Source organism: Gloeophyllum trabeum (genome assembly GCF_000344685.1).
Source record: "Gloeophyllum trabeum ATCC 11539 unplaced genomic scaffold GLOTRscaffold_00021, whole genome shotgun sequence".
NCBI classification, from domain to species: Eukaryota; Fungi; Basidiomycota; class Agaricomycetes; order Gloeophyllales; family Gloeophyllaceae; genus Gloeophyllum; species Gloeophyllum trabeum.
The window spans coordinates 173,824-198,883 of record NW_006920430.1 but is presented as its reverse complement, the minus strand read 5'-3'; the positions used below and the strand labels follow the sequence as shown (position 1 = coordinate 198,883).

Below are 25,060 nucleotides of genomic sequence, written 5' to 3'. Positions count from 1 at the left end.
CTGGCTGATCGTGAAAACTGTGCGAAAACGCCATGGACTGGGCCGGCTGCGCAATGCTACTGACAGCAGGACTCCGACATGCTCCAGAGCGATAAGCCTCGTCTCACAGACGGAGATTTCGTGACAGCCCTCCCCCTCCTTCCCCTACGATAGATACTTATTTTCTGAGGAACGGGAATACTGAGCTGGATTCTAATAATGAAAGCCTGCGCACGGGATACGACGACCCTCGAATGAGATGCCTCCTTAGCCAACGTGACTATCGCCCTCTATCGGCATGAGTACAATACATAGATTGCTGGCGAGCACAACGCTTGGCGTCTACTGCAGCTTAATGAATATATTCGAGCCAACATCTGCATCTGAGATACGCATCTTGGTAATCGTGTGGTGATCTTGCTCACTGCTTTGATTGCCGCGGCAGTGCGTAGTAATATTGAGGAGTCGTTCAACACCCACACTCATATTTAAGGGAAGGCGTACAATGAATTGCTTGACTACGCCAATCGTACTCACCAGGGCCAACGGTACATCTTCGTGAGATTAACCGATAGATCCAGTAGGCAATACTGAGACTTCTGATGTTGAGACCTGGCCCGTCCGGACTGCCTGAGCGCAGAATAGTCGCATTATGGTCGACGCAGGCTTGAAGGCAATTGTTCAGCCAACGCGGCTCGTTGCGCGTCTTTCCCTCTTAGATTTTGCATCAGCGTCACATGGCAATCCCATTAGTGACTGCGACTGTTGGATAAAGCATACCATCGGGACAAGGACTCCAATGGGTTCAGGATCCCGAAATACAGTTATATTACCTGGTCGTGTAGGTGCCTAGGAGGGCGGCGCGCAAATAAGAACAAATTTAAAGTCTTGACATCTATTGTTCGACATATTAGGCGACGATCAACGTCCGAAGCACATACAAAGTCGCGAAGATGTTTCACTAAATATTGTGTCACATCATTGCATCGGCGAGGTATAAAGAAGGGCGCACCGTATTTTGCATTTATCCTCCCTTTGTCCTTCGGAACAAACTGCCCACTTCGCAATCGCTGGTACTTTAGGTAGGGGTCCTGTCCAGAATCCGAGTAGGAAGTATGAATCCGAAGCTAACTTATAAGACCGATCGTACTGTGACGCTACCTCCAATATTCATCGCTGAACTTGATAGTGAACTCCACCGGGATCACTGTCAAGCTCAACGTGAACATAGTGGTTGGCCTCTCGTCCAAGGCTCAATGGCCAGCGCTCTGGTCAGGAATTGAGTAATATCACAGTAACAGATAGAATGTCAAAGAATCATTGGAAGTCACCCTTGATATCGGTGGATGCTGAGGATGATGATAACGAGAGCAAAACATCGATAGCGGACGAAACTGGTACAATTGTTATTCACGGCTGTTGACTTAGGCATCGTCTGCCCATGTCGCGCTTGGTGTTACATCGAACAAAAGCTCCTCGTCTGGACCCCCTGGTCCCGACCAGTCATTATCCTTCACTTTCGCAGCCTAGCGAAAGTCAGGGATCAGGCTCACTGCTCCAGGGGATAACGCACCTTTAGCAAATACTCTCTACTCTTCCCGATCTCGCGTTCGAGTTGCCTGAGAATCGCTGCCTGCTGCTGAGCCTCCTTCAGAGCGTTGTCAACCTCCGTCTTGGACAACATTCGCTTCATAGGTAAGGCCGAGTGATCTTCGTTGAAAGTAACGATTCCGTCCATCGACAGTGTTGCATCGATCTCTTCTTTCTCAATCTACGGCCGCGCGTATGAAGACTATGGAACATAGAGCCGACTCGTTCGCGCCACTCACCATGCTCAATATTAGTCGCTGGACAGCTTCGTCCTTGCCCGCCATGTTTACCGTCTTCCCAATCTCGGAAACACTCAGGGTCAGATATGTCCCAGTTAGCTTCTTGATGGCCCATCTAGGGGCATGATCCAGCGCCTGCAGGACGAGTCCCATGTTCTGATCCTGGACGATGGGAAGATTTATGAGCGCGGAGGTACGCATGACATCGTGGACAACGACGCAGATAGTATGGACGATCCGATCTATTTCGAAGGCTCACCTTCTCGAACGTCTCTCTCTCTTTCTCGACAAGTTGCTCGAGCTTGGCTTGTTGCTGAGGGTAGTGCCGCGTCAATCCATAGTATGGCGAGTTCTTCAACTGCCGCTGTAGACTTCCGTTCGCATACTTTGGCAGATTGTTTGACTGTCACAAGAATGGATCAGGATGCCTAACGGAACCTCAGGTCAGGACTATAGCTACCTTGCCGTCTTTGATAAGCTGCACCAATATCAACTTCTTCCCAGCTTCGAGCTGGACAGCGCTGGGCACCAACGCCGGTGCGCCCACCACGATTTCAAAGAAGTCCTCGGCCTAGAAAGAGACTGTTAGGCCGCGTTCCGAACGGATGGAGGACCATATTCACCTCCTCCCATTGCTTCAGTGCGGCATACACCGTGCCGCCAGCATAGTGATACACGAGATTGTCGAGGTAGGTAAGATCGGGGAAGAAAGCGGTATTGATCTGGGTGATGGGTGTTGAGAGGACGGGCTCTGCGACGGCAAATTGCCGGCTAGCGACGCAAGCCTGAGTTGCGGTACGAGAGATGGCACGTTATGGGTCAAACGGAGTATGACACAAGGAGTTTCAGGACTTACAGTCACAAAGAGTCCGTGCAATGGTGTCAGATAGGACAAGCTTGGAGGGAAGCGGACTAGAAGGTCGTGCAAAGGCTTCACAGCGAGCTTTACCTAACCGTGAAAAGTGATGAGAAGTTACATCATCTGCTCTGACTTGACACGCAGGAGCGGGAGCGAGGCTCACATCGCCAACTTGCTGTCCTAGTTGTATGATTCCTCTCGCAAGCATCGTTACTATCCGACAGTGTTAGATATCTCAGAGTAGACCATTGCTAACCATTCGAGATAACTAACCTCGCTCAGGTGCGACCCTAGCTTGTGCTTGGTCGAACTCACGACAAAATGTCTCGATCACATGCTGAGGTGGCGCACCGGCGGCGTTGACCTGCAGTCGAGCTGACCTAGCGTCAAATAGGCATGAATCCCGTCAAATGCGTCATGCAGACATAATGAAAGGGATTACAAGCGGAACCGACGTTCGAGTGCCGGCTTCCCTTACTGATGTAGTATTGGAAGGAAAGACTCACAATAGATAAAGGATCCCCAGCGTATTCCTTCTCACGTCCAACACTTGTAACGGGTCCGCGCCATCTGGCAGTAAGCTGCCCAGTATCGTTTCCCTCACTTCCTTCGGCGCAAATGTTCGCAGCGTTTTGTCCAAGGCCTCGGGGTCGTTGATGGACGTGATCTGCATGAGCAAACCATCAAGCGACAAACTAGCGTCCGAAGACACTGTCGCATTCTGCGAATTATCTGCTGGAGGGGGCGTGGAAGGTCCCGCTGATGCCGTATTCAGTGGTGGCGTCGGGAGAGGGTCATTCATGACTTCGAACGGCTGGTAACTGGTCGGCGCTATCTGTGCACGATCGTCTTCAGCATGGGAGTATGCAGAAGACCAGTACCGCTCAAGTCTTTCGTCTGCGTAGCACCCACGAGCGTTTCCCCGCAATCTAACGCCCCTCTGGCCATCAGCGTATACTCACATGAATGTCTGCGCCACTGCTGTCGCGCAAGTCTCGTCTCTCTGTTTTTCCTCGTAAAACGTCCCGGATTCGGCAAAAAGCAAGAAATAACAAGAGACGAGTAGAATAAGTTGGGGATCAGTCTAGGATTTTAGAGTCTGCAAGAGGCTGCCAGTACTAGTGCAAGTCTGAACGCGTCTGCGACTCAGGCTAGTCGGACAATGGCCCGCGGCAGCCACGTGCATGTGTGGCGTTGACAACAACCGTCCGTCCATAAGCGCCGTAATTATTAGTGTTTCAGTACTTCAGCCTCTCAAGGAGCGATTTATTCTGTAAAGCGCAGCATTCTTTGTTTTCTTGGATCACCGACTGATCTCGGTGAAAGACGGCGACGAAGAGTCATCGTTTTCTCAGTCCGGCGCAACGCGGCGTGCCTGGCAGTGCAGATCCCTTGTAGCGAGAGGCCCTATTCTAAGCGTTCAAAGTTGCACTAAAGCTCATCCTTTGTAGAGAAGGATGAAGAAGTTCGCCTTGCCATGTCGATTCACTAGCTTTTAAATTCCGCTAGTTCGACTACCGAGTGACCTTCAGAACGGGAACATTACGTCCGCGAACGTCCGATCAAACACGGCGAAGATATCCCAGTCAGCAAAGCACGTTCGCAGAGTAATGGGCTTGACACCATTCTGCTCGCCTCAGTTCCCCAGTCAGCATGGGAAAGAAAATGTCGATTCCAGAAAGAGCGCTGAATAACCTCCTCAGCCCGCCTTAGCAACGTCGGCACCCTGTGCGGCCCGGTAAGTAGTGTGCACCCCGTCCTGCACACCGGACCCCGCATACAACTGTTGTGGCTCCTTGTGGCGACCGGATCCGGACCTGCTGGACAGCTCATGATCAGGCGAATTATCTAGGGCAATAGAAGGATTTTTTTTGTGAACCCTTCGCATCTTCGATATTAATGACAATCAATAATCCAAAGGTGTAGGATCTACGTCTACACGAGGGTTGCGGCGAGATATTGCTGAATCTCTCTCTCTCCCTGAGTCCCTGGTACATGTTATGGTGCACTTTTAGTTTAAACACACGTACTAGAAGCCATTTTGCGGGCATCCTGACCTTCCGGATACTTTCGTCGCGCGAACCCACCAAACCTTTCAGTCGGGAAGCCGAACTACTAGATTAGGTCTGTCGCCGTGACTAGTGGCATTTGTGATATGTCAAGGCAAATGGTGCTCCGTTATATTTCGGGGTGTACATAATGAGGTACCACTCGAGCGAAATTACCTTCCATCCTTTCCCTCGACTACCACCTCCGCCTCGGATAGTTGGGACTTATCTGTCCTGCCTTCTTCGTATCTTAGCTATCCAGGTCGTCTGATTATAGTGAGTATGTTGCTGAATACTACGCTCCAACCCTGAATGCAGCTCTGAAACGTTACAGGTGTAAGCAGGGATTGAACCGGGAGTGTTCTGCTCTCAAGGTATTCAGGGTCCTAAAAGGCCGGATCTGCCACTGACCTCCGTACCGATGGGAATCACTTCCCACGATATGACGATATTAAGGACGACAGAGATATCCCAAGTAGACAGACACTGTAACGACCATCGACATCGACATTCATCATGAGCGGGAGACTGGCATCAGGTGAGCACGCAGGACAGAAAGACGCGTAGGGCAACCCGCTGAATTCTGTGATCCAGAATATCCTTCCTGGAAGAAGCTCCAGCAGCTTTACGAGTCGGAACACTCGAAGCTCGTACTGAAGGAGCTCTTTGCGCAGGATCCTGCTCGCTTTGAAAAGTTCAGCAAGGAATATGTCTCTCCAGACGATCCCTCAGTAACGTTCCTCTTGGATTACTCCAAGAACCTGATCACCCAACCGATCCTCGACACGCTTCTGTCGCTGGTGAAGGAGGCTGAGGTTGAGACGTATCGGGACAAGATGTTCGCCGGTGAGCACATCAACACCTCCGAGGATCGTGCCGTCCTGCACGTTGCTCTCCGCAACTTCGACGAGTTCAAGATCTCCGAGGCGGGCGTTAGCGAAGTCTCGGGGGTGCTGGCGCACATGAAGGAGTTCAGCGACGCCGTGCGGAACGGAACGCACAAGGGATACACCGGTAAGAACATCAACACGATCGTCAACATCGGTATCGGTGGCTCGGACCTCGGACCTGTGATGGTCACCGAGGCGCTGAAGGCTTACTCGAAGCGCGATCTGACGGCGCACTTTGTCTCGAACATCGACGGCACGCATATGGCGGAAACCTTGCGCGTATGCGACCCCGAGACGACGCTGTTCATCATTGCGTCCAAGACGTTCACGACGCAGGAGACGATCACGAACGCGGAGACTGCGCGGGACTGGTTCCTCGAGACGGCGAAGGACAAGGCGCACGTCGCGAAGCACTTTGTCGCGCTCAGTACCAACACGAAGGCCGTCACGGAGTTCGGTATCGCAAAGGAGAACATGTTCGCGTTCTGGGATTGGGTCGGTGGACGGTACAGTCTCTGGAGTGCGATCGGGTTGTCGATTTGCTTGGTAATCGGGTACGACAACTTTGAGCAGCTGCTCAAGGGCGCACATGGGATGGACAAGCACTTCAAGACAACGCCCTTGGAGAAGAACTTGCCTGTCCTCCTGGCTGTCATTGGTATCTGGTACAATGACTTCTATGGTATGGGAATCCCTTCATTTACCTTCGTCGGTACTGAAGAGACATCTAGGCGCTCAGACCCACTGTCTCCTCCCTTACGACCAGTACCTCCACAAATTTGCCGACTACTTCCAGCAGGTGAGCGTGCGAAATCGCCGAGATTACTTATGGCATAGGCTGACCTTCCGAACAGGGCGACATGGAGTCGAACGGTAAGACGGTTACCAAGGGCGGCCAACGCGTTAACTATCAGACCGGGGTAAGCACCCCGTCAGCATACCTGTAATTTATCCGAACTTACCCCGACGGTAATCCAGCCGATCATCTGGGGTGCGGCGGGTACCAACGGCCAGCACTCGTTCTACCAGCTCATCCACCAGGGCACCAAGCTTATTCCGTGCGATTTCCTCGCTCCTGCCACGACGCTCAACCCTATTGGCAACTCGAAACATCACCGAATTCTGCTGAGTAACTTCTTCGCGCAGCCAGAGGCACTCGCGTTCGGGAAGACTGAGGAGCAGGTACGGTGCTATGTAACTTGACTCGGCAAACCCTCGCTGACCGGAGAGGTGGCGAATAGGTCAAGCAGGAGCTGGGCCCGAATGCCAGCCAGGCACTGGTCAAGAGCAAGGTGTTCGAGGGGAACAAGCCTAGCAACAGTATCATGTTCCCGAAGTTGACCCCTGCTACTCTCGGTGAGACAGTGGATTCGATGCCTGATCTGGATGTCGCCTGACAAGGTTCCAAAGGCGCTTTGATTGCTCTCTACGAGCACAAGATCTTCGTGCAGGGTGTCGTCTGGGGCATCAACTCGTTCGACCAGATGGGTGTTGAGCTCGGGAAGGTGCTCGCTAAGAACATCCTCGCACAGCTTGGGAAGCCTGAGGATGTCAAGGGACATGATAGCTCGGTCAGTAGTATAAAGTTCACTCCATGTCGTTCGAGATCACTGAAATGAAGGATTTTACAGACGACTGGCTTGATCCACTACTACCAGAAGCACCGCAAGGAGTGAAGGGTCCTGGCGCGATTTTGAGATGGAAAGAAAGAAGACATAGAAGCAGTACGATCGTTGTAAAAATACGGGCAGAGCAATCAGAGCGTTGTAACGCAAATCTGATTTATATCGATAGCATGTTTACTGTAATTTCATAGAGATTCGAAGCCTACGTTTGCCCATAATGCGAGAACTGCGCACGGGTTCTCATGTCACAGCTCTACTTCAAGTCCATTCAACCCGTTCTGAACCTGGGCCCTGTTGTGTTGACTGTTCCCCAAGCGAAGCAGCGTTCGCGCATTTCGCACCTCCCGCTACTCACGATCATTCTGCCGGCTTTGCGCCGCATGCCACACTGGCATCTGTCAACCAACCTTCTCCCTTCGGCGACTTCTACAACCCCGCTGCGCGTGGACGTACAAATACTGATTTGTTCGAAGCCCTCGAGAGCCTGCCACGGGGTCAGTCGAGTCACTAGCTGAGGACAATGTCGGTTCCGGAGAGTCTGGAGGTAGCTCGTCACTGGCTACATCCCACCTTTTTCAACCGTCGTCGTTCTTCCAGCATCAGACTCAACGCCAAATCCTATCATGAACCTGGCTGAAGTCGAGAGTCATCTCAAAAATGACGATAACTGGGGTATATCCCGGTTCAAATTCAGCGATTTGGCGTCGCCCGTCCTCGCCATACATTTCGTTGCCCTCACAAACCTGGATAATCTGGGCGATGGTGATCTCCCACCGACTAATCATTGGTCGATCTTCCTTGAAGTTGCAGCACGTCGTTCTGTAAAGATTGACTGTGCGCCGAACGCAGCTGGACAGCCGGGCATGATTATCCTGGAAGAGGAAGACGTCGGTGTCGTCGCTGACCAGGCGAAATGCGTCACCATCGAACCGTGTAAGACTTCGATCGTTGGCGGTGTCCTTCGTGTCCTTATCGAGAAGGGTCGGGATCATTACATCTTTACTAGAAATATGGAGGGTTGCAGGTATATACCATTCACAGTTTCTACCAATCTGGAAAACTAACTCTTCCCTCACGCAGGTATTGGATGTCCGTTGTCGCAGGAGACCTGGCGGAGGCCGAGCTCATCTCAAGAGGTGATGCGGAACGGGTGACCGAAACATTGCCTTGCTACTGGCCGAGCCCTGTGGGCACTTCTCCCGTCCCGAGAGACATCGAGGAAGGCCAATTCTTCTGATGTGTGTCCAATAATTGAGGCTGTGGTCTAATGAGGCTGTAGAGCATTCCCTTGCTTGATCGATTTAATGCAACATCCATGCGGCCATGATCACGACTCGGCCGTAGGCTGGCGCGTAACTGAGCACACGTTCGGACTAAATCCCGACCACATGCTGAGATGCCCTGGTAAGCATGAGCGTGTACGATATTACTGACCACCGCATAATTGGTTCTTAGCTTTCTCGGGTCAATACTCACTGTTGCCGTGGGACCTCACACTCGCTCCCGCGAGAATGCCAGTATCTGGAAGCCTTGCATGTCATACTCCTTGGATACGTACAGTTTCTTGCCGCCCATGAAATTCCAACGGCTACATTACGCTCGATCATTACTGATTCGCACGATCTGACTAGGTAGAGAGCTGACTACGTGTTAACTACGCAAGTATCCGCACCACCACCACCACCACATCACTGCACAATTGTCTCGCTCGCCCCTAGTCCTTTCTAGCCCACGTTCGTGTTACTTCTCCTTTTTTTCGGTCACGACATGGACGTCTGCCGAGGTCTCCACAGTAAGCTCCTTCACGACGTTCTGTAAGCTTCGCACATCATTATCCGTCCAGCCTTCGGCTCCTCGGATGTGGAGCCGTTCCAAAGGGTGGCCAGCATCTTGCCTTGACTTCAGCGCTCGGGCAAGTTTTTCTGCGAATTCCGTTGTACCCGCCGTCATTGTACTCCACCTCTATGCGCAAAACTTGGAGACTGGGGAATAAGAGACTCCCTCCCCTTTGTTGGTTGATTTTTCCGTAACCGACAATGCGTTGACGATCGCATCGTCGGCGCCCGTGAGCCAGAGTCTGGTCACGTCTTGCGCATCGTTGAATCGCCTTTCCCAAGCAGTCTCGGCGAGCGGGGTAGGGACTTGCAGATATTGCAGTCCATTCTTGTGGAGACAGCAGAGGAGAGCATGTCGCACCTTCTCCGACCTCTTCTCTTTTACCCCTACTCCTAGGCGGACCGTGGTCTGTGTCTTTCCCGAATCCGCGGACTCGCTACGAGTCTATGCACAAATGCCCTCGTATTGCCGGTCGATGTAGTCATGTCTCCAAGAAGTAGTTATCGCAAGCTTCTTGAAATGACCACCATGAGAGACGTTCGCGATCAACCCGGTAAGAGGCTTGATAGCCTCGGAGACTTCGATTTCGATGATATCGGTGGTACGGTTCCGTCCGAGACTGCAGTCAAGTGAGCCCAAGGCAAGGTCGAGGCGGCCAAGAGTGGGGAGCGTGAGATTAGGGAGGAGCTCGACGCAAGGAATGAGGTTGCCTCGAACATGGAGATTCGTCAAGCGCAGAAGTACGGTGTCACACTTCGGCGACCCCGCAAGCAATTCTCTATCTTCCGCATACGAATTTGTATACCAAGACATTGGCAATATTGCGTCTTCCAGGACGAGCGTTATAAGGGCCGGCAGACTGCGTAGAACATCAAGAGCCTTCGCGACGTTTATTGCAATTCCAGACGACCTCCCGGAAATTGTCAAGGAAGTCAAGGAAGGGATCAATAACTTCTCATACGCAGGGAGGGAGTAGCGTTGCACGTGTAGTATCTCGAGCGCGGGAAGGTTACTTTAGTAAAGAGAATGGCTTCAGAGAAGCAGCCTACTGGTTTGCGTCAAACGGTCTGCGAGTAGCGTTTGGCATTCCACCTGACCGTGTTTGAGTTCCCCTCTGCACTGCGAGCATTAATGTGGCAGCGGTCGGGCACGTGTCAGTCATGCCGGCTTCGCACGATTGTGGCAGCGGCAGTGGCAGGGCCTGGTAATAGGAGTGCCATGAACAACCTCAACTGGAGTACCTTGAAGTCCATATCCACAAATATCTCTGAGCCTGCCCTGACCTTCGATTCAGTCGTTGTGGGAGCGAAAGAGAGTCTAAGAGATGAGAGGCTTTCTCAGGCTCTCAGCGCAATCTTGCGAAGATTGACTGTACTTGCGCTGGTCAGCCACCCACTGCTATACTAAGAAGAAGTCTTCGACGTCGTATTCAGCTATGCCAGGCGAAGGAAGTGTCTGGTCCTGTGACGGTCGTGGTTGTCTCGTCGAGGAGAATCGTAGGTTGTTACTTCATGTCACATTCTGAATAACTGGAACGTGAGATTCGTACTCCTTCTGCTTCGACTTCATCGCTTGTCTCCGTTGTTAAGTAATAAAGATGTCACTGAGGCCTCCGATAGTGCCTCAAAGATGTGGTTTTGGGAGCCCGCGCGCTGCACTGAACAGTAGGCTTATCAGCCAGATCAACATCGACGTCCTTCGTTATCTTCTGAGCGCGAAGAGGCAGAAGTACGAACACGTTGTCGAGTACGTCCTCTATTTACTATGCAAATCAACCGCTTGAAGCTTTACCAGTTTGGCACCCGTACTTCCCTAAGTCAGTCGTCATAGATGGTACCTGGGGTATATAGGCTGCCAGATGGACTCCTCTTGTATGTGTCACTTATCCTCCAATACGGCCAGGAGCGTGAATGCATGAAACGATTCCAGTCCTTATTGTCAGTCATAGCCTGGGACGAGCCTGTGTTGATCTGTTCATCCACGGTCGTGCATAGGTCGGGGGTGGTCCTGCAGGTCTCGTTTTAGCTATCGCCTTGCGTCGCTACGGGATACATGTGAGGCTTATCGAGCGCAGGAGAGAGTTCCATATGGGAGCCAGAGGGACGGTTAGCCAGGTTCGCTCACGTCAAGCCCGTTGTTTATGTTTTGTGCTGACGCTTGGTGGATGTTGAGCCTCGAACCCTTGAAGTATTTGCGTTCCTGGGATTCATTCGTGAGGTGCTAGATGTGGCTACTCCTCCATTAAGGATGGCTATCCATGGCGCCCGCCTGGATGACCCAATTAACATGATCGATTGGGCTGAGATAGCCGAAGCTGCTCCTGACATTCCATATGTGGGCTCTCCCTGCCATATAATTTGAGCATGTTGTGTAACTATGCTTACAGTCGAAACCCGCGCCGATCAGTCAAGGCATTCTAGAGTGCATCCTTCGCAAGCACCTTTCACTCCTGGGCGTGGAAGTCGAGACGGGTACAGAGCTTATCTCCGTAGAACAGTGTAAGCACACCGCCCTCGCGCACGTCCACGTCACCAGGGACGAAAATGTGGTGGCAAAAAGCATCACATGCCGATATCTAATTGGCGCTGACGGTGCAAAGGGTACGAACGGTTGTACGACATTCCCCAAGTCAGTCTCTGACGGCAAACATAGGACGGACTCGGAAGCTGTTAGGCATCAGCTTCTTAGGTGAAACCCAAGAATCAGAGCGACTTTTCACCGGGAACGCAGATATTCCTGGCCTTGATCGGAATGTACGTTCGTCTTGTCAATAAGTGCGTTCGCTTGATCCCAATGCCCCCATAGTATTGGCATCGCTGGGGCTCATTCGATTCGATAGCGTAAGTCTGCATAACTCCGGGTAAGGTTCCAGTTCACAGGTCCGGTTACCTTAGCTTCTTCTGCAAGCCGCTCCATCCCTCCCCTATGTTCCGCATTCATGCAATCGGCCCAGAACTCCCCGATCCAGTTCCCACTGATCCTAAGGGCATGCAAGCCCTTTTCAATCGAGTGAGCAATAGATCGGACATCGAGTTCACCGACGTCAGCTGGGTAACTGAGTGGCGGTGAGTGGGCCTCTACAACTCAATTTCTTACATTTATCATATCATATAGGACGAATATTCGTATGGCAGAGAAATTCCAAGTCGGACGGGTATTCTTGGTAGGAGGTGCTGTATGTCACTCATCACTTTGAATTGAAGCTCACGCGCACGCTAGACGCCGCACATTGCCATTCTCCAGCAGGGGGGCAAGGACTCAATACTGCGATTATGGACTCGGTATGATCTCTATATATCCACTGTCCAGAGAGGGAAGGAGATACCGATGCTCTTGCAGTTTAATCTGGGATGGAAACTCGCATATGTGCTGAAGGGCCTCGCTCGTGAAACTCTTCTGCAATCGTATACCTCCGAACGCCTTCCGGTGATAGCGAAGATGCTCAACCTGACCAACTCTCTGCATGCTCTGGAATTTAATCGACCAATCGATGATGCGTCGCGAGCAAGGCAGGACCCAATGTACAGACCGAAGAATCTGCTGCAGTTGGGGGTTAACTACCGATGGAGCGGCATCGTCCTGGACGAACGGCACCCCGGTTTTGACCCACGGAATGGCATTCAGGGCGCATACGATGCAACACGAGGCGAGCTTACGGCCGGCGACAGGGCTCCTGACGCGCGAGAACTACAGGAGTTGGGCGCTTCGTTGTTCACAGATACAAACACCAGAGGCGATACCGGCGGCTCCGTAACCCTGTTCGAAATCTTTGGACGGACTGCTGGCAAGGGGATGCATGTCATTCTTGTCTTCCCGCCCTTGTTTACAATTCCCTCTCTGGACGCAGCTCAAGACATCTTTGAACCGTACGAATGTACGGGACAAGCGTCGGCTTATTATATTCTGCTGCGAGCTTCTTCCATGACCCTTGATCCGTGGCGAAGAGGAAGCGGTAAGATATACGTGGACTCCAAAGGTCATGCTTACTCGGCGTACCGTCATGGCGTCTCAGATTCGGACAGCGTCTACGTGATAGTGCGTCCAGATGGCATTGCAGGAGCGTTTCTCTTGAACCTGGAGGGGGTAGCGGACTACTTCGAGCTGATGATTGGATAAAGAGCACGGATAACTGATCCCTGCGTAGTTTAGCTAGGCTGCGGTAAATTGTGTATTCCAGAAGCGTGGTGTTACAGGATGCGAAGTTGACTTGCGACGATACATGCGAGCAGATGGACGGGTACATACAATTAAGACCAAGACTCTAAGGGATAACAACATTGACAGTGCGACACCGTTTAAGGAAGCAGAAATACAGATTTTTGGACGCGCTTTACAGTCGAATGATGAAGGGACCGAATGAAATCACAATCAGGACGTCGGACAGTCATTCAGCGATGATGAATTCTATTGCGCAACAAGTAGGACGGTATCAGTGTATGAAGCTTAGTTTCAGAGTAAATGCGACGAGCTCACCTAAGCAAGTAGATCTTCCTCCGTCTCACGCTCACCGTAGAGGCTCCCTAGATTGGGAATGGAAGCGATCTCACCCGCCCAACGTTCCTTCCACTCTTTGTACACCCCTACCGTCGCGGTAGGAAGGATATTCAACGATGTGCGCTTTCCACCCTCTTCCTCCCCCTGTTTTCCCCCAAGGGAGCGGCACTGCGACTTTGAGACATAGGCAAGGATCTGTAAGTTGCCGAGAGCGTCAAGGTGAGCTATGTCATCCTTGGTACATCTCGCAGGTTGAATATAGACGCTGTCCAAGCTTGCCCAAGGGGTGTCAGGAATGTCTTCCTCCTCCTCTTCGACATCGGTGCTTGAGTCGTCGTCCGTACTCGACGCCGCGTCGGTTTGCCCTTGCAGAGTTCCCTGCTCAGATTCGGCAGTGTCGGTGGCGTCGATGTCGACCAGACTTGGCGTGCTCGGAGTCTGTAGCGACTTGACCAAGCGCCCGAGGCGTAAGCTCTTCCGAAGAGATTGCACGCAATCATCCGAGAATCGTACATTGGTGAGCTTAACCTCCGATAGGTTAGGCGCCCGTTCACATGTCATCTGGAGAAAGCCGAGGGGCACATCGGAGAGCATGGGTTTGGACGTGAATCCCATATGAAGATGTGTGAGCTCGGGAAGCCTGTGCTTTAATACCTCCGAATCCGCTTCTCCCTCCGGTCTGACATCCGGTACATACGTCCGCATGTAGGGTATGGCAGTGAAACGCATCGAGAGATAGCGAAGTCGAGGGAGATATGTGTCAATGATAATTCGGTAGGGTGTGATGCTGGGGTTGTAGGCGAGGAAGGTCAGCGATGCGAGGGAAGGAGCGAGAAGGTCGAACAGATCAGTGTAGGCCACCAGCAGGCTATGGATCTCGTCGCTCGAAGTCTCTACCCTCGGGGTATCGACACGCTCTTGCAGTTGCTCTCCGTCCTCCGACTCCGGCGGAGTAGGAACAAAAGTGTCGGCGTCAGAAGCTCGTTTGCCGCTGACATCGCACAAGAAAAGATGCTTCACGGGCGGTATGTATTTACGACCGTCCCGCTCTGCGTTATTCTTGAGCGACTTAAGGATGGAAGTTAATCGCTGGATGGAGGACAGGCCGGAGCAGGAGAGGGACTGGAGGAGGAAAGGTAGAGTCAGCGCGTGGACTGTCTTGGAGGCGAGTAGCAGGGACTGCGCTGTCGACCCGCCGTCGAGGGTAGAGAAGGAGATGATGTGAGAGAGGAGCTCGGGCGGTACGACGTCCATGGTGGTAACGATGTCAGACACGAGAGGTAGCGTGTCGAGGATTGGACTGAGAGCTGGGACTGCAGTTGATCGTTCGCGCAGTGGATACCCAGCCGAGAGTGGGGGCTTGGGAGAGAATGAAAAGGCGGTGCACGCCATGCGCTGACGTGTTTTATAGTCGAACCAAAATGCCAGTCAATATGCTGAGAAAGAGCGAGAGGTTAAGAACGCCGCGAGGCACGCCGTGAAACCAGACAAGATTCAGTATTGCGGAGGTGCAATCGTGCAATCTGGTAACCGAATACCGCCGGAGTTACCTCGCAACCCACCAGTGACTGTTCGTATTCTGATCCACAGGAGCGATGAATAACGAGAACTGACACGATACCAGCGTACGAACCTATCAGACAGCTATCCATTGGTTTGGAAAGAGAAGGGATGTCCTCGTTTACGTTTGAATATGTATCGCTAGACACGAGGCGTTGATTTCCGGCGAATACAGGGGAGGATGTCCCATCACCTATGTCAATCGCTTAGTTTCTGGGAGGAGTTCCGGAGCTCCAATGGAGCGACGTACATAATAAGGTAAGGTTCCGGTATGTCAGACATTGCGATATCTGACCGTACGCCGGTACGACCCTGTTAACCCTTGGTGCTATAACAGCGACGCCTCATCATACCACGATAATGGCAGAATCATAGCGCCTGTCATGGACTGCATAAGCGCTTCCCAACCGCATGTGGAGTGGAACGAGATACGGGTAACATCTTTGCATGTATTCCACCCATTGAGTTGTGGAACACAATGTCGGGCACTTGTGGGGTAAGCGACGGATAGCGAGAATGCACGGGAGGATCAGTGGGCCGACCACCTGGGAAATGTTCACATGCACGGCCCGCCTTGTCGGATACGGCAAAACAGTCATTAAGCAATACTTTCCACCATACGTGATCATCATCTGCATTGCAGTTAGAGTTGGGTAAGTACGTACCTCGATTCGAACAAGGCAGCTACACGTGTGAGCGGATCACCGGATAGTTCTGCACTGCATGTGTAAATATGTAAACGATTAAGCTCACCAATGAGCCTTTCGAGAAGGCTATCCATCTTGGATTTCTAGTCCGTCCTACGTTTCTGGCATACAGAATCGGAAGGAATGTCTGAAATTCAAGGTGGATCCTTCGAACCCCAGCATTCTCGTAGCCTACGGTGCATAGGGTTGTAAATTCAAGGGTCATTGTCGACCTTTCTTCGCAGATAGCGGCTGAATCGAGGAGCGATAAGGTGGTCAGGGTCAATCCGCTGTGCATTCCATTACGTAAGTGCATACTGACAGAAGAAGAGACATATTTGCCGTATATCTGTTGTGAGACCGCCGTGTAAAGCATCTGTGCCTTCCAGGATGGTAGGTGGAATTACACACCTTTGCAGGCGTGTACTGTGGAAAACCAGGATTGCCGTAACAGCTCATGGTTACCGGAAAACACGGCACGGTCCAATGAATAATGGTGAGCTAACCTGGGAGCGTGGTTTGATGGAAGAGTACCTTGAGTTTCTTCCGTATGGGAATACTGTCATCGAAGGTACCGCTGTGGCATCGATGGCACCAACGCTATGTCTCTTTCTCCCTGCTGGAGTGCCGACTTCTAATAGGAACTTCAGCGAGGGACAGGACAATCGTCGGCTCTGCTAAGGCGCGCGGAGGTACGATATTTTCAGATGATGACCAGAATAGCTCTGCAGAGATATGCCCAGGATATCCGCACCCGATCTCACTACCTCCCTGCCCGCAAGAGACGTAAGATATGACGCACCTGATATTTCGGAACAGCATATGTTGCAGTCAATGTAGGTACTGAAAGACTGACGATAACGCTAACTCCACCTTAGTCTTCCGTGGGCGGAAACGTGTTGAGCGCGGGTAGGTCCGAGCTCGGTATCGAGAAGGGGCCGGGCGACTCGATGAGACAAGCTTCATCCCACACCAGCAGAGGAGAGGAAGCTGCAAATCTGCACGGCAGTCGCTGGGCCCCAGTTTTCAATGAAAAATCTGAAATGATGATGAGCGCGGTGGGAGGACAATGTAAGAACATGCCGTAGCCTTGGATGCGGGACCAGCTCTGGGAAACAGAACCGAAACGGGAAGGTTCCCTTGGGGTGCCGAGGGCTGCCCGAGGCGACTTCCCTTGAGAATCGCTCACGATCCTGGAGATACACATACCTTATGTGAGACCACCTGGAGGACTCATATACGTAGTTGCCGCTGGGAAGAGAGCAGTAGTTACAATGAACTCGGGAAAGGGCGACTGTTCACTTTCATCTGATATATCTAACCTGTACGCTTCGAGACGACTTCAGGAGGGTAAGTTTCAGCTCGCGGCAATTGGATACAGTCAGGAACTGTGATGTCCACGATGAATCCAGTGTAAAGGTTCCAACATCTGTGCTTACCGTTGACCGCCGATCTCCCCTCGAGATCGCCCTATAATATTCCAGGTATTACTCATGCAGCGCTTCTGAACCTCGACTCGGAAACTGTTAGCTCACTGTGTTCCCTGGCACAACGTACCCGCCAAGAGGTTCCTAGCTACTCCTTGCGGTTCCGATGTCGCATAGCTGGGAGCAGCCAAAGAATCTTCGTGATGGGCTAGACTTACCGTGATCAAAGCCAAAGAGCAGGTCTCGGATTCGCTGCTGTTTGTTAATCTTCCCCCAATTGAGTCTCCACTGTTATGGATAGCGGTGCACCGAAAATGTACCGGTTGGAGGTGGGAGTACATGTCAATTTAATGACCACGTATTGAGAAGCACTCAACCTAAACGGTGGACTTCATGTCGCCCAAAAATGTACAGGGCTCCCTCTCTGAGGGTAGATCTGTGACCTTGCGGCATGGCCGAGCTCAAAGGTTATGGTCGACGCAATCAGTCAATGAACTCAGCTGTCAATACAAAAACCCGCATTGCTAGAATACGCGCTACGCAAGCCGCACCTGCGATTTAGCAGGGTGACCTGGGTAGTACTTCAGAGGATATTTTCAGTGTTACGTATTTCTCAACTATTTACAGTGGCGACCACGCCTACGTATACCGTGCGACTTGATTACGTGCGTTATTCCCACATATATAGTAATGCGATATTCAAGTCTGTCCGTCTCCTCCATCATCTCTATGTCTCATAACCCTTCAGCTGCGCAAGGGGCGAAATCCGACTGGACTTTCAATCTACGCGACCGGAACCTATTTGCCGATTCTGACGACAGCGACGCTGAGGGCTCGGAATCCTTCTCCTCGGCGACAAAGCAGACTGAAGACGCTCGGCTGCTCAAAGAGATCGACCTCGGTGCTCGAGAAGATAAGGCTCAGTACAAGGCTAATCCCTGGAGTATAGCGAAGATTAATGCAGCGTCTCGAGCTGGTCGTCCGAGTCCTCGCGTATCAACTGGTACTAAGCCGTCCGAGACGACGAAGGGGGGGCCGAAAGGGCGGATCGTGGACGGTTTCAAGAGGCAGGCTGAGCGTGCAAGATTTAACAAACCCAAGAATCCCATCTGTCCTTCTGATTCTTGTCTGCCCTTCCTATCTGTGAAACGTGGCCGTTCTGTTGCTGGTCCAAGTCACGAAAAGCAAGCAGATATTCTATCTCATAACCCAACTGTACCTGTCTACACTTCGGCTGTTGTGGAGCCTACCTCTCGCCTTGTACGTCTCAGCCCACGCTCAAGGGCATTTGAGGCTAGGGATGGGCATGCGATCCCGGCTAGACCGTCTAATGCTTCGTGCGAACTGCTAACGCCCAGTGATAGAGCGCATATACCCAGTAGAAGTGCTAACGTGGCTACTATCAGTCGTATTCCTGAGACTATGAGTGATTCAGGCTCTATGGCACAGATTCAGGATAGATCCAACTTGACTTTTCCCAACGATGCTGTATCTGACCCTCCTGCTCTGGTTCTGTCAAGAAGGGCTTCTGAAGCTCCCGCGCATATACCCTTGCATTCCGCTGATACTTCAATTATTTGCCCTGGACTTGATCTCTCTGGGGCCCTTTCGCCACGTAGAGCTGGCGAACATCGTCATACTGCCCTTGCCGCCAGCGAAAACAGAAGAACCGTGTCTTTCCCGCACCAAGCCAGGCCTCACCGAATTAATGCCTCCCTTTCGTCTCCTGCTCGATCTCCGAATCCAGGGTGCTTCTCTTCGGATCCCTTGGCTCTGTCTGACAGATACGCTCAATCATCACCTACTGGTGGCGCTAGACACTCTCAGCCACTCCGTTCTCGGGCTCTCGACGGACGTCGTTGGCCCAATTCAGCGTTCAAGGAAATTCGGCCAACGGGAGTCTCCAGTAAGGATTTGTTCTACGTCACTGTGTCTGTCAGGCAGATTATTTGGACAATTCTAATATACAGATCGCGTTGAACTTCACGCTGTCGCGAGGGATGATTCTCGGATTTGCACTGCGACGAAACAAGCGATATATGCGTCCAGTGCACAAGGGTCGCATTCGATGCCTCCTGTTACTCGCAATGCTCCTGCGTCGCATTTCTCACGTCCTGGAGTGAGGACCTCGCCCTGTCCTCGGATCCCTCCCTCGGAGCTAGATCGTACTATGCCGGCATGGCTGGCGTCTGCGCTGCCCTTACCAGCCTCTCCCACCTGTGAACGGCCCTTCGTAACTGAACCTATTGCGGTCGCACAACTGGTCAACTCCAGCCCAATTGTGAAGGTCGCTTCTTCCCAAGTTCCTGTCCGTAAGCCGGCAGGCAGGGTCATCGCTCCAGGTGGCTTCCGTTTGCCGAGCTCGGCGTCTCCCCGAGCAGTCCAACCGCGTGAGCGGTCAAAGTCGAAGGTCACGCATGTAGCGGCTTACGGTCATCCTTCCCTGGAAGAGGACGAGTGGTCGACGCTTCCACCAAAGAAGAAAACCCGTGTGGAGAAGACGAGCGCAGGAATCAAGCAAAGCGGCGTGTTCAAATTACCGGGTGCGCTGGCCAGGCGCGCTGACCAGAGAGATGGTGTGGCTAGTGGAGGCGATAACAAGCGTAGAGTCGTTACGTATTTACCGCCCCCTATGGCCAAGAGGGAAGTTCCAGACTGCGACGATAGTGATGCGGCTATACGGCTATTCAAGGTCACATCTGTTACGCGAGGTCGAAGCTCGTATGGACGGTTGAGGGAAGATAACGAAACTTGGCAGAGAGTGACAGGAATCGACGACGCCTTTGGGGAAACGGTAACAGAACAGTCAACCGCTTGAGTACCTAGCTTGGTTGCTCACCGTTGTTTCCTTTTGAAGGTCGAGGTATATCGCAAGCGGTCGGACGGCGACGGCCTTCCGCCAACGTCAGCATCACGTCCAAGACGCTTCGACGCCACGAAGACCTTACCCTCGCCACCGCCGTCCGATCCTCCCTTCGACGTGCCCGAAGTTACGAATGAAGCTGAGGTTCCTCTTGACGTCGACATAGCTGGCGTTGAAAGAAGATATGCAGGGACGAAACGAGCCGTCGACGAGGTAGGTGTCGCTGCATTCCTCCATTGTGCGGTTCATTCATATATTCAATTTTTTCTCCACTGCTCGTCTCAGTAGCGCAGACGAGCCCGGAGATTCTTCCCTGCGCACTTGGGTTTGCCCAGCTGTGGCCGAGTATATCCAGACTGTGTTGATGATTGTCCACCCGACCTTTGGGGTACCGAGGAGATGTTGATCATGGTATTTTAGTTCGTCCCCTTCTGTCGTTCCTTGCATACAGTCTGCATGTGTGGTACTGGACATTGCACGTAGTTAAGATCACATTGCGTGGTTTAATGCAAAGCACTGACAGCAAAGCATAAGATACGTTCCCGAGCCCTTCTACGAAGTTTGTCTCAGTCTCTCAGGCCAGCCACATACCTATGGAACCCTGTTCTGGACTATGACGACCCTCTGAATCCCCACGTTTCCACGGAATGCAATGAACCGGCTGATAGCAGCTGTCCAACGCTGCCCGTCCTCGAACTACGCAGAGGACAAACCAGGCTCGCACAGACAAAGGGGAGTATACGACGCTCGATATGGGCCCATTTCCTCCCTTTCTGTTGATGTCCAGGCTCGTACTACGTTTGATGTATCAGGTTGCCTGTGGCACACGGCTTGATCAATACCTCGGACTAACTGGGGTCCAACTCCAAGACAGCCCTTTCAGTTGATACGCACTCATCGCCCTTTGTTTCGTTGACTAGGCACCTGGTACTTCTCATCTGCTCTGACGCCTGCGCTAATTATCGTCAGTGGCACGACTTTGACTACGCACTCAAAATCGACAGGCATATCCCTCTCTGCTTCGATACAGGTTTGGTGATCACAGGTCGGAGTATGCACAATGACACTCCAGGGCGAACTCGCGTCAATGGACTGCAAGAAAACTTTGGTTAATCTTGCTGCGTGTAGCAGGCAGTGGACTACACTCGCGTTGGATGCCCTTTGGCGCGAGATGCATGACTTGATGCCCCTTCTCAATCTCGTACCGAGCAAAGTCCAATTCACAGTGGGAAGATACACTTATGTACGTACGTGAACCATTATCCTTGGTGGCACGCTGAGCTGCTTATGAATCTGAGCAGGTGCATGGAGTCACTCCGTATGATACTTGGTCCCGGTTCGATGCCTATGCAGAACGTATACAGCTTCTGCGCCAAGTGTACAGGCCTGGATGCTTCGGGCTGAAGGTCGACCATGCGGTTATAGTCGAGGTCTTCCGAGCCAGAGGGAAGGTACTGCTTCCGAACCTGCGCGAGCTACAGTGGCAACACGAGACAGGCGAGCTTCTCGACGGAACGTTGGCCTCGACAATCTCCGCCTTGCTGAACAGTCGCTTGCGCTGCCTCAAAGTTGGCGCTGTAGCATGCTACTCTCATTACCTCACGCAGCTTGCCAGGGCCCGCGGCGGGGACGCACTACTTGACAACTTCCTCAAAAGTTTGTCCAGGAGAGTCCCGGATCTTGAAACCCTTGTGCTCCGGGGTTGTTCCTCGAGATTCGACATAACGTTCCTAAAGCAACTTGATTGGCTTCAGAACATCTCCTTCTATGAGGACTTGGTACCCGTGCAGTATGCGCAATATGGATTGACCCCTTTGGACCTTTCCTCGGACGTCTCACGTTGCAAACTCGTAAATCTCCGTCTAAGCAACTCGTGCAAGAAGTCGACATCCTCGGGATGTGAATCTGTCTCTCCAAAGCTTGGGAAGCTATTTCTTGAAGCTGCCTCTTCTCAGGTAGTGCAAGACATGCTGGCTACAGTATCGTCCCGGCGTCTGTCCGAATTCCACTACTTGGCTAGAGACCCGTACGTTATTACTTCCATGGACCTGCAAGAGGTGTGCCAAGGACTACTAGCATTCAAAGATACCCTGCGGGTCCTCGAGATCTGCGTGAAACCGCGACCCGGTCCCACCACTGACAAACTGGTGCGTGAGGCGCGACTGTCCACGCTTTCCTTCCGCTCTGTATTCTCCACGCTCCTCCGGTTCCGCAACCTCGAAGGGCTGACATTAGAACTCAACCCCAGCCGAGTGCCCTGCGTAACCCTCAGCGATCTCGACTTTGAGAAGCTTCTCACGGCCTACCCCGCATTGACGAATTTGCACCTCGACGTGCCCAACAGCAGCATAACCTACCGCAGCCTCGCCCGCCTCCCGTCTCGCCTCCCGCACTTGAGACACCTCCATTTATCTCGTGTCGTCGCCGAGGAACTGGACGACTCGAAACTCGAAATGTTCGTCGCACCTGCTGGGACGCTCACGTACCTGTCCATCTCGCGGCTCCGATGCCACGATCCAGCCAAGGTGGCGTGGTGCTTGGACGGTCTCTTCCCTCACCTGGACGTGGCGTGGATGGAGGCGGTCAGGGCTCTGGACAGCAGGCCCCTGGCACACCTCAAGAGAATCCAGGCTCAAAGGCATGAAGCACAGAATCTCATCTCTTTCGAGTAAACAAGGAAATACGTCACTCAAATCGCGCGTTTCGCTACTGAAGCACATACGTTGTATATTGCGATCTTCTCTACAAGCTCTGTGAAACTATTCTTGACTACTACGCGAGGACTGAGATAGAGTAGATACGTGAGATGACATGGAGTGCATCGGCAATTCGGTTCGACTGACAGTGACAATAGGAAATAGTGATGTGGATGGATGTGTGTGGATAGGGTGTCGCAGCGAGGGGCGGAAATAGCAGGTATCGCAAAAAAGCACAGGGAAACATGAAACGAGAAACGACACATCGACCGATATGGGATGGCAGGCATTATTCAAAAGCAAAGGAGAGGCTGGTGGAGGAGAGCGTCATACCAATAACCGATAAGTCACCGCAGGGAAATCATGCCGCAACGAGCGGGGCAAAGGACGTCAACGCCTTCCCCGGGAAGGACCCAGCGCCCGCCGCAGAGGCTCGTCAACGTCCCCCATAGCTACCGAGATGCCCTGATCAAGGCGACTCGGGTCCGGCGTCCCAGTGCCCGTCCTCGCCCTCTTCTTCTTGGGCGTGGTGGGCCCCTTCTCTTCCTCCTCCCCGTCCTCTTCGTCGGTTGTATCCCACTCCGACTTGACGGCGGGCTTCTTGCGCGGGCGCTTGGCCGCCGGTTCTGGCTCCTTGGCCTTGCGCCGACGGCGCGCAGCAGGGAAGAGCAACTTGGGCGGGCAGGCTTCGTCCGGCTCAAAGTCGGGGTGCTCAGGCGGGAGCCGGGAACGCAGGCGGGCAGTCGGAGACTGGTTGTAATGCGGATTCACGAACTCGGCTTTCTTGCCACGGCTAGTCGAAACTGGTCAGTACAACAGGAGCGGAGCAAGCGCTAGGGAGACATACAAGACGTAGGTGATGGTAGGCTTCTCGTCGAGATCGCCAGTGGGCGACGGCGTGCGCGGTCCCGGACTCGCACCCACAAGCGACTCGGGAGTGTCCAAGAACGGGTTCTCCGGAGAGTCTCGTGCGACTCCGCCAGATGCTTCGAGCAGGGCCTGGCGCGTGGCCGAGCGCGTCGTACGCGGTGGCGTCACCGGGAGAGCGGGCTGGCGCCGCGAGGGAGGGGGTGATACAGGCGCCTTGATGCGGTCGAGGACGACGTGCTTCGAGGGTGACTCTGAGCGTGTACGCGGTTTGCTGCTCGTACTGGGGCTGGCCACCACGACCAAGCGCGTCCTCTTCTCAACTACGACCTTTTCTTTCCGAACCTCTGCCTTGCTCGACGACGGACCCATCCAGAATGCATCTTCGTCTTCTTCGACGGTCTCCTTCGTCTCCTCGATGGTCTCTAGTTTCCGTCGTTTCTGTCGCCGGTGCGACAACTCGTCTCTGCGCTCGTCATCGGTCTCTTCTGCGGTTGAATGTCCCGCCGGTCTCCTGCGACGAGTGACAGGTGCATGGCCGCGCCCCCTCCTCTTGTGAACAGTCCTGGGTGGTGTCGGCAGCGACGCAGTCGACGCCGACCGTTTCAGGGGATTCGGGCGCGCCTCCGGCGCTGGCGGGATTGGTATCGGCGACGAGTCTAATACACCACCCCTCGGAGCCATTCTGAAAACGAGATTGGACGATATCGAGGGAGACGGAAGTGGTATTGAGCAAAGGCCTTTCGTCGTCGTCGGTGGCATGAATCGCAACCGAGACCAAACAAGTCACAATAAATCCAAATATGGAGCAAACACGGTCACCTGCCTGCCGCGTATTGCGGTTGTGGCGCGATCTCGGTCCTTCGCGTTCAGCGACTTCATCAGCAGGTGCGAGTCCTTTACACCACAGCTACGACCTGTATAACGTGGGTTTTATACTACTGTCAAGTTGTCACCGTACGATAAATATGATGCTTTCAGTCATGATTTTTCACGGTATAGCATCGATATGATGTCCGGCTGCCTTGTAACGGCCGAAGTCAGGATCAAGCAGGCAGGAAACTACGTTGAATCTATGAGTATTGCTGCTCACACCCTGGAAGGATCAAATCCTCACTCACTTCTCCATGTCGTGTGGCAGCCACAACAATTGTGTGTCTGAACGACACCGAAGGTTCGAGGCGGAAGGGCTACTGCCGCTACGGTGAGGAGGGTTCCGACTGTGAAACGACCCTACCCATCATCTCACCTGGCACCAAAATAATTCCGTGGATATCGTGTTGCGAACCTCCAATATTTAAAGTTGCAGACCCTCTAGCGGCTTGACTCCCGCACTTAAAGCGATCATACAGTGAGGTCTACTCTGGGATGCTCTCGGAATAATGACCTGCTCACGCATAC

General features: G+C 52.8%; 10 protein-coding genes across 10 annotated transcripts; 6 read left to right on the top strand and 4 right to left on the bottom strand.

Annotated features, from left to right (window-relative positions):
• Positions 1–1,397: 1,397 nt before the first annotated feature.
• GLOTRDRAFT_141518 (uncharacterized protein) lies at positions 1,398–3,798 on the bottom strand. Its single transcript, XM_007872951.1, has 11 exons — positions 3,630–3,798; positions 3,174–3,502; positions 2,941–3,047; positions 2,831–2,880; positions 2,665–2,757; positions 2,432–2,593; positions 2,269–2,379; positions 2,068–2,211; positions 1,809–1,970; positions 1,553–1,750; positions 1,398–1,505 (listed from the first exon to the last, which is right to left on the bottom strand). The coding sequence occupies exons 2-11, from the start codon at positions 3,467–3,469 to the stop codon at positions 1,404–1,406; spliced, it is 1,425 nt and encodes a 474-aa protein (XP_007871142.1). The 5' UTR covers positions 3,470–3,502; positions 3,630–3,798; the 3' UTR covers positions 1,398–1,403.
• A 1,258-nt stretch (positions 3,799–5,056) lies between these two features.
• On the top strand, positions 5,057–7,448 carry GLOTRDRAFT_141517 (Glc-6-P isomerase). The gene is made up of 9 exons (XM_007872950.1): positions 5,057–5,089; positions 5,172–5,253; positions 5,310–6,287; positions 6,337–6,404; positions 6,460–6,525; positions 6,584–6,787; positions 6,847–6,961; positions 7,016–7,176; positions 7,237–7,448. Exons 2-9 carry the CDS (start codon positions 5,232–5,234, stop codon positions 7,279–7,281), a joined length of 1,659 nt encoding a protein of 552 aa, XP_007871141.1. The 5' UTR covers positions 5,057–5,089; positions 5,172–5,231; the 3' UTR covers positions 7,282–7,448.
• Positions 7,449–7,845: 397 nt separating this feature from the next.
• Positions 7,846–8,615, top strand: GLOTRDRAFT_66929 (uncharacterized protein). The gene is made up of 2 exons (XM_007872949.1): positions 7,846–8,254; positions 8,311–8,615. Exons 1-2 carry the CDS (start codon positions 7,854–7,856, stop codon positions 8,465–8,467), a joined length of 558 nt encoding a protein of 185 aa, XP_007871140.1. The 5' UTR covers positions 7,846–7,853; the 3' UTR covers positions 8,468–8,615.
• On the bottom strand, positions 8,558–9,879 carry GLOTRDRAFT_97041 (uncharacterized protein; the record flags this gene model as incomplete). Its single annotated transcript, XM_007872948.1, has 7 exons — positions 8,558–8,621; positions 8,707–8,751; positions 8,789–8,818; positions 8,975–9,192; positions 9,262–9,393; positions 9,427–9,510; positions 9,604–9,879. The coding sequence occupies 7 exons, from the start codon at positions 9,877–9,879 to the stop codon at positions 8,558–8,560; spliced, it is 849 nt and encodes a 282-aa protein (XP_007871139.1).
• Positions 9,880–10,284: 405 nt separating this feature from the next.
• GLOTRDRAFT_97040 (FAD/NAD P-binding domain-containing protein) lies at positions 10,285–13,182 on the top strand (the record flags this gene model as incomplete). The annotated part of the gene is made up of 12 exons (XM_007872947.1): positions 10,285–10,449; positions 10,500–10,562; positions 10,664–10,812; positions 10,917–11,028; positions 11,061–11,180; positions 11,239–11,400; positions 11,453–11,666; positions 11,719–11,819; positions 11,872–11,906; positions 11,946–12,131; positions 12,181–12,241; positions 12,286–13,182. 12 exons carry the CDS (start codon positions 10,285–10,287, stop codon positions 13,180–13,182), a joined length of 2,265 nt encoding a protein of 754 aa, XP_007871138.1.
• Positions 13,183–13,539: 357 nt separating this feature from the next.
• On the bottom strand, positions 13,540–14,814 carry GLOTRDRAFT_97039 (uncharacterized protein; the record flags this gene model as incomplete). Its single annotated transcript, XM_007872946.1, has 1 exon — positions 13,540–14,814. One exon carries the CDS (start codon positions 14,812–14,814, stop codon positions 13,540–13,542), a length of 1,275 nt encoding a protein of 424 aa, XP_007871137.1.
• An 822-nt stretch (positions 14,815–15,636) lies between these two features.
• Positions 15,637–16,984, top strand: GLOTRDRAFT_97038 (uncharacterized protein; the record flags this gene model as incomplete). The annotated part of the gene is made up of 7 exons (XM_007872945.1): positions 15,637–15,773; positions 15,915–15,966; positions 16,052–16,112; positions 16,448–16,498; positions 16,626–16,642; positions 16,685–16,864; positions 16,895–16,984. The coding sequence occupies 7 exons, from the start codon at positions 15,637–15,639 to the stop codon at positions 16,982–16,984; spliced, it is 588 nt and encodes a 195-aa protein (XP_007871136.1).
• Positions 16,985–17,962: 978 nt separating this feature from the next.
• On the top strand, positions 17,963–18,555 carry GLOTRDRAFT_133975 (uncharacterized protein; the record flags this gene model as incomplete). Its single annotated transcript, XM_007872944.1, has 2 exons — positions 17,963–18,493; positions 18,532–18,555. 2 exons carry the CDS (start codon positions 17,963–17,965, stop codon positions 18,553–18,555), a joined length of 555 nt encoding a protein of 184 aa, XP_007871135.1.
• An 848-nt stretch (positions 18,556–19,403) lies between these two features.
• Positions 19,404–22,768, top strand: GLOTRDRAFT_133974 (uncharacterized protein; the record flags this gene model as incomplete). The annotated part of the gene is made up of 3 exons (XM_007872943.1): positions 19,404–20,027; positions 20,091–20,309; positions 21,398–22,768. 3 exons carry the CDS (start codon positions 19,404–19,406, stop codon positions 22,766–22,768), a joined length of 2,214 nt encoding a protein of 737 aa, XP_007871134.1.
• A 37-nt stretch (positions 22,769–22,805) lies between these two features.
• GLOTRDRAFT_141515 (uncharacterized protein) lies at positions 22,806–24,391 on the bottom strand. Its single transcript, XM_007872942.1, has 2 exons — positions 23,640–24,391; positions 22,806–23,585 (listed from the first exon to the last, which is right to left on the bottom strand). Exons 1-2 carry the CDS (start codon positions 24,341–24,343, stop codon positions 23,183–23,185), a joined length of 1,107 nt encoding a protein of 368 aa, XP_007871133.1. The 5' UTR covers positions 24,344–24,391; the 3' UTR covers positions 22,806–23,182.
• Between the last annotated feature and the right edge of the window lie 669 nt (positions 24,392–25,060).